The sequence below is a fragment of the Aegilops tauschii genome, chromosome 6 (genome assembly GCF_002575655.3).
Source record: "Aegilops tauschii subsp. strangulata cultivar AL8/78 chromosome 6, Aet v6.0, whole genome shotgun sequence".
NCBI lineage: Eukaryota > Viridiplantae > Streptophyta > Magnoliopsida > Poales > Poaceae > Aegilops > Aegilops tauschii.
In genome coordinates, this window is record NC_053040.3 from 354,393,769 (window position 1) to 354,408,963 (window position 15,195).

At 47.3% G+C, this 15,195-nt stretch overlaps 1 protein-coding gene across 1 annotated transcript; it reads right to left on the reverse strand.

Annotated features, from left to right (window-relative positions):
- Positions 1-12,086: 12,086 nt before the first annotated feature.
- LOC109770606 (uncharacterized) lies at positions 12,087-13,202 on the reverse strand. Its single transcript, XM_020329321.3, has 3 exons — positions 12,906-13,202; positions 12,533-12,806; positions 12,087-12,444 (listed from the first exon to the last, which is right to left on the reverse strand). The coding sequence occupies exons 1-3, from the start codon at positions 13,036-13,038 to the stop codon at positions 12,225-12,227; spliced, it is 627 nt and encodes a 208-aa protein (XP_020184910.1). The 5' UTR covers positions 13,039-13,202; the 3' UTR covers positions 12,087-12,224.
- Between the last annotated feature and the right edge of the window lie 1,993 nt (positions 13,203-15,195).

Genomic DNA, 15,195 nt, shown 5'->3' on the forward strand with positions numbered 1-15,195 from the left:
GAGGCAATAATAAAGTTGTTATTTATATTTCCTCATATCATGACAAATGTTTATTATTCATGCTAGAATTGTATTAACCGGAAACTTAGTACATGTGTGAATACATAGACAAACAGAGTGTCCCTAGTATGCCTCTACTTGACTAGCTCGTTAATCAAAGATGGTTAAGTTTCCTAGCCATAGACATGTGTTGTCATTTGATCAACGGGATCACATCATTAGAGAATGATGTGATGGACACGACCCATTCGTTAGCTTAGCATTATGATCGTTGAGTTTTATTGCTATTGCTTTCTTCATGACTTATACATGTTCCTCTGACTATGAGATTATGCAACTCCCGAATACCGGAGGAACACCTTGTGTGCTATCAAACGTCACAACATAACTGGGTGATTATAAAAATGCTCTACAGGTGTCTCCGAGGGCGTTTGTTGGGTTGGCATAGATCGAGATTAGGATTTGTCACTCCATGTTTCGGAGAGGTATCTCTGGGCCCTCTCGGTAATGCACATCACTATAAGCCTTGCAAGCAATGTGACTAATGAGTTAGTTGCGGGATGATGCATTACGGAACGAGTAAAGAGACTTGCCGGTAACGAGATTGAACTAGGTATTGAGATACCAACGATCGAATCTCGGGCAAGTAACACACCGATGACAAAGGGAACAACGTATGTTGTTATGCGGTTTGACCGATAAAGATCTTCGTAGAATATGTAGGAGCCAATATGAGCATCCAGGTTCCGCTATTGGTTATTGACCGGAGATGTGTCTCGGTCATGTCTACATAGTTCTCAAACCCGTAGGGTCCGCACGCTTAACGTTCGATGATGATTTGTATTATGAGTTTATGTGATTTGATGACCGAAGTTTGTTCGGAGTCCCGGATGAGATCATGGACATGAAGAGGAATCTTGAAATGGTCAAGAGATAAAGATTGATATATTGGAAGGCTATATTTGGACATCGAAAAGGTTCTGAGTGGTTCGGGTATTTTTCGGAGTACCGGAGAGTTACGGGAATTCGCCGGGGGGAGTCATTGGGCCTTAATGGGCCTTAGTGGGAGAGAGGAGGAGGTGGCCAAGGTGGGGGCGCGTCCCCCAAGCCCAATCCGAATTGGGAGGGGGGCCGGCCCCCCTTTCCTTCTCTCCCTCTCCCTTTTCCTTCTTCTCCTACTCCAACTAGGGAAAGGGGGAATCCTACTCCCACCGGGAGTAGGACTCCCCCCTTGGGCGCGCCATGAGAGGGCCGGTCCTCCCCTCCTCCACTCCTTTATATACGGGGGAAGGGGCACCCCATAGACACACAAGTTGATCTTAGCCGTGTGCGGTGCCCCCCTCCACAGATTTCCACCTCGGTCATATCGTTGTAGTGCTTAGGCAAAGCCCTTCGTCGGTAACTTCATCATCACCGTCATCACGCTGTCGTGCTGACAAAACTCTCCCTCAGCCTCAGCTGGATCAAGAGTTCGAGGGACGTCACCGAGCTTAACGTCTGCAGATCGCGGAGGTGCCGTGCGTTCGGTACTTGATCGGTTGGATCGCGAAGACGTTCGACTACATCAACCGCGTTACTTAACGCTTCCGCTTTCGGTCTACGAGGGTACGTGGACACATTCTCCCGCTCGTTGCTATGCATCACATAGATAGATCTTGCGTGATTGTAGGTAAATTTTTTGAAATACTGCGTTCCCCAACAGTGGCATCCGAGCCAGGTCTATGTGTAGATGTTATATGCACGAGTAGAACACAAAGAGTTGTGGGCGATAATAGTCATACTGCTTACCAACATGTCATACTTTGATTCAGCGGTATTGTTGGATGAAGCGGCCCGGACCGACATTACATGTACGCTTACGCGAGACTGGTTCTACCGACGTGCTTTGCACATAGGTGGCTGGCGGGTCTCAGCTTCTACAAATTTAGTTGAATCGAGTGTGGCTACGCCCAGTCCTTGTTGAATGTTAAAACAACACACTTGACGAAAAATCGTTGTGGTTTTGATGTGTAGGTAAGAACGGTTCTTGCTCAGCCCATAGCAGCCACGTAAAACTTGCAACAACAAAGTAGATGACGTCTAACTTGTTTTTGCAGGGCATGTTGTGATGTGATATGGTCAAGACGTGATGAGATATAAATTGTTGTATGAGATGATCATATTTTGTTAAAGTTATCAGCAACTGGCAGGAGCCTTATGGTTGTCTCTTTATTGCAAGAGCCATATAATTGCTTTACTTTATCGCTATGCGATAGCAATAGCTGCAAAAGCGATAGTTGGCGAGACGACCATGTGACGACACGTTGATAGAGATCAAGATGATGGAGATCGTGGTGTGATGCCGGTGACGATGGAGATCATGACGATACTTTGAGATGGAGATCAAAGGCACAAGATGATGATGGCCATATCATGTCACATATTTTGATTGCACGTGATGTTTATCTTTTATACATCTTATTTTGCTTAGTACGGCGGTAGCATTATAAGATGATCCCTCACTAAATTTCAAGGTACAAGTGTTCTCCTTGAGTATGCACCGTTGCGACAGTTCTTCGTGCTGAGACACCACGTGATGATCGGGTGTGATAAGCTCTACGTTCACATACAACGGGTGCAAGCCAGTTTTGCACACGCAGAATACTCGGGTTAAACTTGATGAGCCTAGCATATGCAGATATGTCCTCGGAACACTGAGACCGAAAGGTCGAGCGTGAATCATATAGTAGATATGATCAACATAGTGATGTTCACCATTGAAAACTACTCCATCTCACGTGATGATTGGACATGGTTTAGTTGATATGGATCACATGATCATTTAGATGACTAGAGGGATGTCTATCTAAGTGGGAGTTCTTAAGTAATATGATTAATTGAACTTTAATTTATCATGAACTTAGTCCTGATAATATTTGCATAACTATGTTGTAGATCAATAGCTCGTGATGTAGCTCCCCGTTTATTTTTTGATATGTTCCTAGAGAAAAATAAGTTGAAAGATGATAGTAGCAATGATGCGAACTTGGTCCGTGATATGAGGATTATCCTCATTGCTGCATAGAAAAATTATGTCCTTGATGCACCGCTAGGTGACGGACCTATTGCAGGAGCAGATGCAGATGTTATGAACGTTTGGCAAGCTCGGTATGATGACTACTTGATAGTTTAGTGCACCATGCTTAACGGCTTAGAACTGGGACTTCAAAAATGTTTTGAAATGCCATGGAGCATATGAGATGTTCCAAGAGTTGAAATTGGTATTTCAGACTCATGCCCGAGTCGAGAGGTATGAGACCTCTGACAAGTATTTTTTGCCTACAAGATGCAGGAGAATAGCTCGACCAATGAGCATGTGCTCAGAATGTCTGAGTACTACAATCACTTGAATGAAGTGGGAGTTAATCTTCCAGATAAGATAGTGATTGACAGAGTTCTCTAGTCACTATCACCAAGTTACTGGAACTTCGTGATGAACTATAATATGCAAGGGATGACGAAAACGATTCCTCGAGCTCTTCGCGATGCTAAAATCGGCAAAGGTAGAAATCAAGAGAGCATCAAGTGTTGATGGTTGACAAGACCACTAGTTTCAAGTAAAAAGGGCAAGGGAAAGAAAGGGAACTTCAAGAAGAATGACAAGCAAGTTGCCACTCCTGTGAAGAAACCCAAAGCTAAACCCAAGCCTGAAATTGAGTGCTTCTACTGCAAAGGAAATGGTCACTGGAAGTGGAACTGCCCTAGATACTTGGCGGATAAGAAGGATGGCAAAGTAAACAAAGGTATATTTGATATACATGTTATTGATGTGTACTTTACTAGTGTTTATAGCAACCCCTCGGCATTTGATACTTGTTTAGTTGCTAAAAGTAGTAACTCGAAACGAGAGTGGCAAAAATAAACAGAGACTAGTTAAGGGCAAGGTGATGATGTGTGTTGGAAGTGATTCCAAGGTTGATAAGATCACCATCGCACACTCCCTATACCTTCGGGATTAGTGTTGAACCTAAAAGAAATGTTATTTGGTGTTTCCGTTGAGCATAATATGATTGGATCATGTTTATTGCAATACGGTTATTCATTTAAGTCAAAGAATAATTGTTATTCTGTTTACATGAATAAAACCTTCTGTGGTCATACACCCAAGGTAAATGGTTTAATGAATCTCGATCGTAGTGATACACATATTTATTGATGCCAAAAGGTGCAAAGTTGATAATGATAGTGCAACATATTTGTGGCACTGCCGTTTAGGTCATATTGGTGTAAAGCGCATGAAGAAACTCCATGCTGATGGGCTTTTGGAATCACTTGATTATGAATCACTTGATGCTTGCGAACCATGCCTCAAGGGCAAGATGACTAAGACTCCGTTCTCCGGAACAATGGAGCGAGCAACTGACTTATTGGAAATAATACATACTGATGTATGCAATCCGACGAGTGATACGTCTCCAACGTATCTACAATTTATGAAGTATTCATGCTATTATATTATCCATCTTGGATGTTTAATGGGCTTTACTATGCACTATTATATTATTTTTGGGACTAACCTATTAACCCAAAGCCCAGTGTCAGTTTCTGTTTTTTCCCTTGTTTCAGTGTTTCACAGAAAAGGAATATCAAACGGAGTCCAAACGGAATGAAACCTATGGGAGCGTGATTTTTGGAACGAACGTGATCCACGAGACTTGGAGTTGAAGTCAGGGAAGCTTCGAGGTGGCCACGAGGCAGGGAGGCGCGCCTGCCCCCCTGGGCGCGCCCCCACCCTCATGGGCCCCTCGTGGCTCCCTTGACCGACTTCTTTCGCCTATATATATCCACATACCCTAAAAACATCAGAGAACAGAATAGATCGGGAGTTCCGCCGCCGCAAGCCTCTGTAGCCACCAAAAATCAATCGGGACCCTGTTCCGGCACCCTGCCGGAGGGGGGATCCCTCACCGGTGGCCATTTTCATCATCCCGGCAATCTCCATGACGAGGAGGGAGTAGTTCACCCTCGGGGCTGAGGGTATGTACCAGTAGCTATGTGTTTGATCTCTCTCTCTCGTGTTCTTGAGGTGATACGATCTTGATGTATCGCGAGCTTTGCTATTATAGTTGGATCTTATGATGTTTCTCCCCCTCTACTCTCTTGTAATGGATTGCGTTTTCCCTTTGAAGTTATCTTATCGGATTGAGTCTTAAGGATTTGAGAACACTTGATGTATGTCTTGCGTGGGATGCCCGTGGTGACAATGGGGTATTCTATTGATTCACTTGATGTATGTTTTGGTGATCAACTTGCGGGTTCCACCCATGAACCTATGCATAGGGGTTGGCACACGTTTTCGTCTTGACTCTCCGGTAGAAACTTTGGGGCACTCTTTGAAGTTCTTTGTGTTGGTTGAATAGATGAATCTGAGATTGTGTGATGCATATCGTATAATCATACCCACGGATACTTGAGGTGACATTGGAGTATCTAGGTGACATTAGGGTTTTGGTTGATTTGTATCTTAAGGTATTATTCTAGTACGAACTCTATGATAGATCGAACGGAAAGAATAGCTTCGTGTTATTTTACTACGAACTCTTGAATAGATCGATCCGTAAGAATAACTTTGAGGTGGTTTCGTACCCTACCATAATCTCTTCGTTTGTTCTCCGCTATTAGTGACTTTGGAGTGACTCTTTGTTGCATGTTGAGGGATAGTTATATGATCCAATTATGTTATTATTGTTGAGAGAACTTGCACTAGTGAAAGTATGAACCCTAGGCCTTGTTTCCTTGCATTGCAATACCGTTTGTGCTCACTTTTATCATTAGTTACCTTGCTGTTTTTATATTTCAGGTTACAAAAACCTATATCTACCATCCATATTGCACTTGTATCACCATCTCTTTGCCGAACTAGTGCACCTATACAATTTACCATTGTATTGGGTGTGTTGGGGACACTAGAGACTCTTTGTTATTTGGTTGCAGGGTTGTTTGAGAGAGACCATCTTCATCCTACACCTCCCACGGATTGATAAACCTTAGGTCATCCACTTGAGGGAAATTTGCTACTGTCCTACAAACCTCTGCACTTGGAGGCCCAACAACATCTACAAGGAGAAGGTTGCGTAGTAGACATCAATGAGTGTTGAGGCTCGCGGCGGGTATCGTTATTTTCTGACCTTCACAGATGATTTGAGCAGATATGGGTATATCTACTTGATGAAACATAAGTCTGAAACATTTGAAAAGTTCAAAGAATTTCAGAGTGAAGTGGAAAATCATCGTAACAAGAAAATAAGTTTCTACGATCTGATCGCGGAGACGAATATTTGAGTTACAAGTTTGGTCTTCATTTGAAATGATGTGAAATAGTTTCGCAACTCACGCCACCTGGAACACCACAGCGTAATGGTGTGTGCGAATGTCGTAACCGCACTTTATTAGATATGGTGCGATCTATGATGTCTCTTACCGATTTACCACTATCATTTTGGGGTTATGCATTAGAGACAGCTGCATTCACGTTAAATAGGGCACCATCTAAATCCATTGAGATGACACCGTTTGGCAAAGAAACCTAAGCTGTCGTTTCTTAAAGTTTGGGCTGCGATGCTTATGTGAAAAAGCTTCAACCTGATAAGCTCGAACCCAAATCGGAGAAATGTTTCTTCATAGGATACCCAAAGGAAACTGTTGGGTACACCTTCTATCATAGATCCTAAGGCAAGATATTCATTGCTAGGAAATGGATCCTTTCTAGAGAAGGAGTTTCTCTCGAAAGAAGTGAGTGGGAGAAAAGTAGAACTTGATGAGGTAATTGTACCTTCTCCCTGATTGGAAAGTAGTTCATCACAGAAATCAATTCCAGTGATTCCTACACCAATCAGTGAGGAAGCTAATGATGATGATCATGAAACTTCAGATCAAGTTACTACCGAACCTCGTAGGTCAACCAGAGTAAGGTACCGCACCAGAGTGGTACAGTAATCCTGTTCTGGAGGTCATGTTACTTGACCATGACGAGTCTACGAACTATGAGGAAGCGGTGATGAGCCCAGATTCCACGAAATGGCTTGAGGCCATGAAATCTGAGATGAGATCCATGTATGAGAGCAAAGTGTGGACTTTGGTTGACTTGCCCGATGATCGGCAAGCCATAGAGAATAAATGGATCTTCAAGAGGAAGACGAATGCTGATAGTAGTGTTACTATCGACAAAGCTCGAATTGTCGAAAAAAATGTTTTCGACAAGTTCAAGGTGTTGAATACGATGAGATTTTCTCACTCGTATCGGTGCTTAAGTCTGCCCGAATCATGTTAGCAATTGCCGCATTTTATGAAATCTGGCAAATGGATGTCAAAACTACATTCCTTAATGGATTTTTTAAAAGAAGAGTTGTATACGATGCAACCAGAAGGTTTCGTTGATCCTAAAGGTACTAACAAAGTGTGCAAAGCTCCAGCGATCCATCTATGGACTGGTGCAAGCATCTCGGAGTTGGAATATACGATTTGATGAGTTGATCAAAGCATATAGTTTTATACAGACTTGCGGTGAAGCCTGTATTTACAAGAAAGTGAGTGGGAGGACTACAACATTTCTGATAAGTATATGTGAATGACATACTGTTGATCGGAAATAATGTAGAAATTTCTGGAAAGCATAAAGGAGTTTTTGAAAGGAGTTTTTCAAAAGAAAGACCTCGGTGAAGCTGCTTACATATTGAGCATCAAGATCTATAGAGATAGATCAAGACGCTTGATAAGTTTTTTTCAATGAGTACATACCTTGACAAGATTTTGAAGTAGTTCAAAATGGAATAGTCAAAGAAGGAGTTCTTGCCTGTGTTGCAAGGTGTGAATTTGAGTAAGACTCAAAGCCCGACCACGGCAGAAGATAGAGAGAGAATGAAAGTCATTCCCTATGCCTCAGCCATAGGTTCTTTATAAAGTATGCTATGCTGTGTACCAGACCTACTGTGTACCTTGCCATGAGTTTGGTAAGGGGGTACGGAAGTGATCCAAGAATGGATCGCTGGACAGCGGTCAAAGTTATCCTTAGTTACCTAAGAAGACTAAGGAAATATTTCTCGGTTATGGAGGTGATAAAGAGTTTGTCGTAAAGAGTTACGTCGATGCAAGCATTTACACCGATCCAGATGACTCTGAGTCTCAATCTGCATACATATTGAAAGTGGGAGCAATTAGCTAAAATAGCTCCATGCAGAGCATTGTAGACATAGAAAATTTGCAAAATACATACGGCTCTGAATGTGGTAGACCCGTTGACTAAACCTCTTTCACAAACAAAACATGATCACACCTTAGTACTCTTTGGGTGTTAATCACATGGCGATGTGAACTAGATTATTGACTCTAGTAAACCCTTTGGATATTGGTCACATGGCGATGTGAACTATAGAGTGTTAAATCACATGACGATGTGAACTATTGGTGTTAAATCACATGGCGATTGCTGTTTTTCTGAAGCTGGCATTGTATGCCGGCGCTGGCATGGTGCCGGCATGAACTTCAGGCGACGCCATGGCCGCTAGCATGATATGGCCGCGGGCCTTTTTTGAAATTTGAGCGCGGACATGAAATGGGTCGCGGCCGTTGGGCGCACTGCTGACCCAAATCCTAAAGAGGGCGGACGCCGAATGGGCGGCCAACCCAAACAGACAAAAAGAGGACAAATCCGCTGTCCGTTTGGGTCAGCGCGTTGGAGTTGCTCTAAATCTCCTTATTTTCACTCACTCCCGTGGTGGCCGAGTAAAACTGACGCCTCTTTCTTTCTCTCACCCCGCGCCGCCCTGTCTCCCGCCACCGGAGCTGCTGCACCCTACCACCGCCACCGATGACCATCCGGCCGGCCAGAATGGATAGCCCGGACCCTTCCTTCACCAGTCAGCCCTCGCCGCCGGTGTTTCGCCGCCGAAAATTATCGATGCACCGCCACTCACGTCGAATTTGGGGATGAAAAAAACCCACCACGTCCAAACTCCTCCTCATACCGCCCTAGTGGCCTCGCTGGTGGCCACCGCCTCTTCGGCAACGACCCGCTGCCCTCCCACCGCACCCGCCAGAGCCAAACAAGCTCGAAGGCCGACGACGGCGGTGACGACGCTCGCCGAGGCGGCCACGAAAAGGAAGATGAAGATGAAGGAAATATGCCCTAGAGGCAATAATAAAGTTGTTATTTATATTTCCTTATGTCATGATAAATGTTTATTATTCATGTTAGAATTGTATTAACAGGAAACTTAGTACATGTGTGAATACATAGACAAACAGAGTGTCCCTAGTATGCCTCTACTTGACTAGCTCATTAATCAAAGATGGTTAAGTTTCCTAGCCATAGACATGTGTTGTCATTTGATCAATGGGATCACATCATTAGAGAATGATGTGATGGACAAGACCCATTCGTTAGCTTTAGCATTATGATCGTTGAGTTTTATTGCTATTGCTTTCTTCATGACTTATACATGTTCCTCTGACTATGAGATTATGCAACTCCCGGATATCGGAGGAACACCTTGTGTGCTATCAAACGTCACAACGTAACTGGGTGATTATAAAGATGCTCTACAGGTGTCTCCGAGGGTGTTTGTTGGGTTGGCATAGATCGATATTAGGATTTGTCACTCCGTGTTTCGGAGAGGTATCTTTGGGCCCTCTCGGTAATGCACATCACTATAAGCCTTGCAAGCAATGTGACTAATGAGTTAGTTGCGGGATGATACATCAGAACGAGTAAAGAGACTTGCCGGTAACGAGATTGAACTAGGTATTGAGATAACAACGATCTAATCTCGGGCAAGTAACATACCGATGACAAAGGGAACAACGTATGTTGTTATGCGGTTTGACCGATAAAGATCTTCGTAGAATATGTAGGAGCCAATATGAGCATCCAGGTTCCGCTATTGGTTATTGACCGGAGATGAGTCTCGGTCATGTCTACATAGTTCTCGAACCCGTAGGGTCCGCACGCTTAACGTTCGATGACGATTTGTATTATGAGTTTATGTGATTTGATGACTGAAGTATGTTCGGAGTCCCGGATGAGATCACGGACATGACGAGGAGTCTTGAAATTGTCGAGACGTAAAGATCGATATATTGGAAGGCTATATTCGGACATCGGAAAGGTTCTGAGTGGTTCGGGTATTTTTCGGAGTACCGGAGAGTTACGGGAATTCGCCGGGGGGAGTCATTGGGCCTTAATGGGCCTTAGTGGGAGAGAGGAGGAGGCGGCCAAGGTGGGGGCGCCCCCCAAGTCCAATCTGAATTGGGAGGGGGGCCGGCCCCCCTTTCCTTCTCTCCCTCTCCCTCTTCCTTCTTCTCCTACTCCAACTAGGGAAAGGGGGAATCCTACTCCCACCGGGAGTAGGACTCCCCCCTTGGGCGCGCCTTGAGAGGGCCGGCCCTCCCCTCCTCCACTCCTTTATATACGGGGGATGGGGGCACCCCATAGACACACAAGTTTATCTTACCCGTGTGCGGTGCCCCCCTCCATAGATTTCCACCTCGGTCATATCGTTGTAGTGCTTAGGCGAAGCCCTGCGTCGGTAACTTCATCATCACCGTCATCACGCCGTCGTGCTGACGAAACTCTCCCTCGGCCTCAGCTGGATCAAGAGTTCGAGGGACGTCACCGAGCTGAACGTGTGCAGATCGCGGAGGTGCCGTGCGTTCGGTACTTGATCGGTTGGATCGCGAAGACGTTCGACTACATCAATCGCATTACTTAACGCTTCCGTTTTCGGTCTACGAGGGTACGTGGACACACTCTCCTGCTCGTTGCTATGCATCACATAGATAGATCTTGCGTGATCGTAGGTAAATTTTTTGAAATACTGCGTTCCCCAACATAAGAAGGCCAAGGGGTCGCCTCGTCCTAGGCCGGCGCCTCGTGTAGCTACTCCGGCGCTCCCTACGGCCATTGCTCCGGCCCGGGCGGCGGCCACAGCCTGCAACAAGTATCGCGGCCGCCAAATGCTCGATGAAATGCCTACAAGGTAAAAACAAAAACCTCGCGTGTTGTTGGTATCCGATAGTGATTGTTGGTGGCCGGTAGTGATTGTTGGTAGTGTTTGCTTTGTTCATTGTAGTGTGGAGATGAACACGGCTGAATTCCTTGCCTCCTTGGAGTCCTCGGCCGCTGTTTGACTTGGTGAGCATAACTACGACTAGTTTTGAATCATTCGGAGGCCATCGCAAGACGGTTATGATGGTTATGCTATGCATATTTTAATTTGAATATTTTTAAGATATGTATTGTGTAGTGTTTGAAGTTCGTGCGACTAGAACACAAAATTGACATAATTTTATTTTTACTCCACTATTTATAGGGTATCGGCTAGGTGCGGCCAAAGTAAAAATTTACTTCACTAACTTTACTTCGTCAGATACTACACTAGCTTTTAGGGAATCCACCCGAAAAAAAGAAGAACTTTTAGAGGACAGTTAGAAATGCCCTAACGTCTTTCGATAATTTCACTTCAGTCAGTGGTTCTACGGTTTCAGCACCCACAGACATGATGGCGTGTTTTAGGTGTACAACGCAACGTTTGGGAACGGCGCGCCAGCCGAACGCTCGGCCGGTCACGCGTCCACGCGGTCAAAGGGCCCGCACGTAGACATCCCTTCTATTCTTCTCCTTCCTTCTTTTCTCTTCTTCCTCCGTCACTCCTTCTCTGCTTCTTTCTAAGGCCCCCGTCATGGTCGCACGGCTTCAGGAGCTTGAGGACCATGCCATGGCGTGCCCTAGGAGCCATGGCGGATCTGCGATGGCGGTGGGCGTGAGTGTGCGGAGGCGCTCTGATCTCCGATGAGGGAAATACGACGAGGGTCGTCGTCGCTCGCCGCAACTTTTCCTCTCTGACACGCGGCCGCTGCTCCCTTTTTTCTGATTGACGATGCGGGAGAAGAAGGAAGCCCAGAGGAAGAAGGAGGGGATGACGCGGGGGGAGAGGAGGCGGCTGAATCGTGCGGCCTGGGACTCACGCATCATGGGGCTGTGGTGCGACCGGCCCAAATTTGAGCCGGCACACCGGCGCCTAGCGGTGGCCATAGCGGAATAACCGAGCCGATTTCGAATTATCGGTCACTTTATTATATATATTTCTTATTATTTACAAATAATACTAATTTGTACAGATTACAAACAAACATCAAGAGGCCTGCTAAGCTACAACCGGACGCTGCTAGGGCCGATCACACGGCGCCCATTAGGAGCACCGCAGCGAGCGCAGGGACGCCGGTGTGTCCATGGACGCGGCGTCAAACATGCAACAGCGGTCGGCGGCCTCGATTCCGTAGTCCATGAGCGGGCGGCGCTCCAGCTCGTCGTCGTGCCGGCGCGCGCACTCCGGGACCTCGAGCTCCCCCTTGTCTATGTGCGCCCACAGGTATTCGAGCCTGCTCATGTACCTCAGCTTCTCGTACAACCTGCAGGTTCAAAGATTTAATTTCCAGCGGACAGCACCAATGCCAAACACCGAATCGGGTCACGGCTGATCAGCCGCACCGCACATACCCGGAGCTGAAGAGGAAACGGCCGAAGGTTGCGAAGAAGAGCCGGGCCTGGATGCCGGGGTGCACGAAGTACACGGCGCGCAGCCTCTCCCTGGCCGCGGCCGGCATGCACTCGTACGCCGCGCGGATGGCGCCCAGGCCGGGGAAGTTGTCGCCGCGGTCGACGAGCGAGTGCATGTACACCACCACGAAGTCCCGCTCCCCGACCTCCGGGAGCACCCGCTTCCGCAGGTGCGCCTTCAGCGCCTCCTCCGCCCGCCCGCCCAGCGCGCGCGCTGCATCACGCAGAGACAGAGACCTGTCAGTCGCCTTTTGCGCGAACATATCCGACCCGAGACCAGATCGCTATGGCCTATGGGTTAACTAAATCTTACCGGGGAAGTACTTGCCGACGATCCTGACGACGGCGCGGCCCCCTTTGTCGCCGCCCTGCACGGTGATCGCCCGGCTGCGGTCCAGCAGCAGCTCCGGCTCGGTCGTCACGTCCTTGGCAACGGTACCCACCATGATGTGTGTTTTGTCTTGTGTGTGCGCGCGCGTCTGACTGAAGAGCTCGCCAGCTCGGAGCAGAGAGGTGAGCGTTTAAATGGCGATCGATGCGAGTGGGCTGACGCAGGACGGTGGCATGGCGCGGCGCGGCGCGTGGGGGTGCGGTGGGCTGGTTTCCTGGGCCGTTGGGGGATGGGCGCGAGCGGTGGTGGACGAGGCGATGCGGGATCCCGGGAGGATATCCGGGGAATATTTTTGTTGGGGGATGGAGTGGAGTGGATAGGCGCCGCCCTGGGGAGTTCCCGGCGTTTCTGTGTGCCGGTCTTAAATGAAATCGGGATCGAATTTGGCTGTTTTGCCTTTGTTGGAGTAACTGTACGCAGGGTACTTTCCTCATTTCTCTTGACGGTTAGTTTGAGATATCAACATAACGAAGATAATATTACATCAATATATTACTTAAAAAATGGGTGTAGGGTCCCAAGCACGGATGAGACGCAGCCGCCGCCTCCCTCTTCAAGAAAGAACTCCGGGTTCCTCTGTCTCACGCCGGTCCGCCTTATCTTTGGTGGCCTTAGGGCTATAAAGGCGCGGTGGACCTCAACCCTTGCTGACGAAAGGGTTCTTGCTTCGTTTTTTTGTTGGTTTTGTAAAATTTTTTAGGGTTTGTATCCTACTCTGGAAAACGAGCGGTCTCGGCTCCCTGAAGATAGAATAAGGTTCTCCCCGCGTACCCTTCCTCTCCCCCGCGGTTTCGGTGATGCGTCTAGCGCCATCGAAGGGCGTGTGGAGGTGTGTCCCTAGCGGATCTCGCGGGATTCAGTCGGTGCTGGTCTTCGGTGGATCCGCTTGGATCATGCCTTGTTCGTGTGTCTACAGGTTGGATCCTTTCAATCTATATTTCTCTTCATCAGCGACAGTTGTTGTTCTGGTGTGTTGGTCCAGTGCGGTCTTAGCACGATGACTTCCAGACTGTATACTATAAAAAGTTTGGTCCGTGTCGTGATTTTGTCACGGTAGATGTCCTCGTGAAAGGACTTAGTCATGAGGCCATCGCCGCTAGGTGATTGCTTGAATGGAGTTGATGTTGATCGGAATCGAGAGATAAGGGTTTACCCAAGTTTGGCTCCTCACGGTGGAGGTAAAAGCCTACGTCCTGCTTTGTGTTTATTGATGATGATGATCTCGATTACAAGGATGCGACTTGGCTAACCTAGTACTCGAGAGCTTGTAACTTAGTCCTTCTCCCTCAAGGGCTCCCCTCTATACATAGGTGGAGGCCCGGCCTTACAATAGAGTCCGGGTCGTATTATGACCCGTGACCTAGTATGTGTCCTATTAGCCTTGTTCCCTAAGTAAGGAAGCTTCAGGTGGCGACTCGTACTTTTGGGCTTCGAGCCGCCGTCTTCAAGTACTAGCTGTTGAGTCGGCCCACTCTACAAGCCGCCCTGCAGGCCTTGAGGTCTTGAACGTCACAGCCCATCTTGAGTCTTGCTTATTAAGTCGCCACTGAGGTAACCCGACCCAGTTAGGCGGGTCATATCGTGGGCATATATCCCCAATAGTCTGCCTCCGGTGAGGAAGGGGTGATGACAGCGGCACGCCTTCGGCTCGTTCCAGTACTTGTAGTCGTTGCTAGGTGGTCTACGGCATGGATTTAATTTTTATTATTTGTTTGTTCTTTGTATTGCTATGACATGATGAACAGATCGGAAATTTTCTCGCAATATATAAACATACCAATCGCCTACAAGTACTCACGCCCTCCGGCGATGGTAAGATCGCCCAAAAAATGGGGATAGGGTGGAAAGGAAATTATTCCTACACCGCGCCGCCGCCTCGCCATCCCATACCAAACACGAAGACTCCCTAAAAAAACCTAAAACAAATTGCCCACGTAAGTGCACACCGGATCAGGATATGAGACCAAGCTCGCCCCGTCCAGGACAATGCACCAACGCCTTCTTCTCCGATGGCGTAGCGAGGTCGGGCTACCATTGAGGATCGACGCATTGGATCCTCCGGCCAAACCGACGCCATCACCGAGCCTGCTTGACGAAGACTTCCATTCGATCCTTCATCTGCTTTGTCATCCACAACAGCCCTCAAATACCTCCATAGCATGCCGCCCTAGACCAGGACCTCCCGGCCGCGGTCGGCGTCGCGTGTGCTTTG